Here is a 1,902-nt window from a genome sequence, read left to right as displayed (position 1 = left end):
CTGAAACTCATCCAGTGAGAAACGTTCCGCGGTGCAAAAATAAGTGCGATTAAAATGCGTTAATTTTTTTAACGCGTTAATTTTTGTGTAATTAATTAATCTTAATTAACGCGTTAAAGTCCCGGCCCTAATATATATATATATATATATATTGAATAAACAATATAAATATACAGAATAATAGGCAGTGTACATACAGTAATGCTTGTCTAGCCTATCAAACTCCCAAAATGTAGACAAATTAAATTAAACATATGAAATTACCTTTTCATTTTTCTTTAGAGAATATAACTCATCAGTGTTTACTGAAGTGAGGTATGTTAAAGATATGTTGTATTGGAAAGAATGAACACTTACAATGATGGATTGAATTTGGAAATTCAGTTAGATTAAAATTATATTTTCTAAATGATTACTTTTACATTTTCTTAATAAATGTAGAGTTTTTTTTTGGTTTGCCCAAATAGTTTGTTAAGCAACAAAAATAAAGTTGCAACATTTATTTCTGTGAATAAAGCTTTGAACTTTTCAGTAAAGACCTGCCCATGTTCTCATGCTGATGAGCCTTTATTATAGATGAAAATGATTGTGGGTGTGTGTGTGCAGGATGAGGAAACTCGGCGGGACTACGACTACATGCTGGACCACCCCGAGGAGTATTACCAGCACTACTACACCTACTACAGGAGGCAGCTCACCCCCAAGGTGGACGTGAGGATCGTCATCCTGGTCACCATCTGCGCCATCTCCATCTTCCAGGTACTAATCTTTTTGTATTTATTGAAAACTGATGAGTTAGTCTTGAACAGTGATGAATTGCTTCAAAACATATACAATAAGTGGAATTAACAGCTTGGTATAGAGGCGCAAAAGAAAAACGTAAGGAATGTTAACAACTCGCATATAAAATAATAACAAATGAGAATCTACGTTTAATTCAGTATAAATTAATGAAAAGAATGTATTATAGTGGGGACTATAAGTTACATCAGTTCCTTAGATTCAGGTTTAAAAAGTGTGACTCCCTCATACATGCCTTTCGGAATTGCTGCAAAATCAAAAACACTTGGGTGGATGTTCAATAACATGTAATTGTAAAATAATGTTTTCTCCAGCTGTCTGCCTCTTTCAAAATAACCAGAAAAAAAGATACCCAACTGCATGGCAAATACTTTGTTCATGAGTGTATAAGAAGTAGATTTCCTCCTCCAGTTCTACAGCTGGCACAGCAGCTACAACGAGGCCCTCAACTACCTGGTGACGGTGCCCAAGTACCGGATCCAGGCCACGGAGATCGCCAAGCAGCAGGGGCTCCTCAACCGCGGCAAGGAGAAGGGCAAGAACCGGCGCTCCAAGGAGGAGATCCGGGAGCAGGAGGAGGAGGTGATCCGGGACATCATCAAGACCAAGATCGACATCAAGGGAGGCTACCAGAAGCCCAACCTGTCCGACATCCTGCTCTGCCAGATGGTGCTCTTCCCCTACTACCTGACCACCTACCTGAGCTGGTACGCCTCATGGATCTACCGCTTCACCCTCTGCAGGGAGGAGTACGGAGAGGAGGAGAAGGTCTACCTCATCAGGTCAGTGCTGGAGCTTCACCTCACACAGGATACACAGGGGAGTGGGGAGAGGTACTCAGAGCTGGTACTTGCAGTTCACCCTTGAAAAAGAGATCTTTTGATCTCAAGAGACTTTCACCTGGTTAAATAAAGGCTACAAACAAACAAACTTGAGTAAAAGTAGAAGTACTCAGATCTGGTAATTAAGTAAAAGTAGAAGTACTGAGATCTGGTACTTGAGTAAAAGTAGAAGTACTCAGATCTGGTAATTAAGTAAAAGTAGAAGTACTCAGATCTGGTACTTGAGTAAAAGTAGAAGTACTCAGATCTGGTAATTAAG

At 39.6% G+C, this 1,902-nt stretch overlaps 1 protein-coding gene across 1 annotated transcript; it reads left to right on the top strand.

Moving 5' to 3' along the window:
- The first annotated feature begins 553 nt into the window (after window positions 1-553).
- LOC104953275 (dnaJ homolog subfamily C member 25) lies at window positions 554-1,696 on the top strand. The gene is made up of 2 exons (XM_010780199.1): window positions 554-759; window positions 1,213-1,696. The coding sequence occupies exons 1-2, from the start codon at window positions 577-579 to the stop codon at window positions 1,666-1,668; spliced, it is 639 nt and encodes a 212-aa protein (XP_010778501.1). The 5' UTR covers window positions 554-576; the 3' UTR covers window positions 1,669-1,696.
- The last annotated feature ends 206 nt before the right edge of the window (window positions 1,697-1,902 follow it).

The sequence above is a fragment of the Notothenia coriiceps genome, unplaced genomic scaffold (genome assembly GCF_000735185.1).
Source record: "Notothenia coriiceps isolate Sejong01 unplaced genomic scaffold, NC01 NC01_scaffold00021427, whole genome shotgun sequence".
In the NCBI taxonomy this organism is placed as follows: Eukaryota; Metazoa; Chordata; class Actinopteri; order Perciformes; family Nototheniidae; genus Notothenia; species Notothenia coriiceps.
This window is presented reverse-complemented; position numbering and strand designations above follow the sequence as displayed.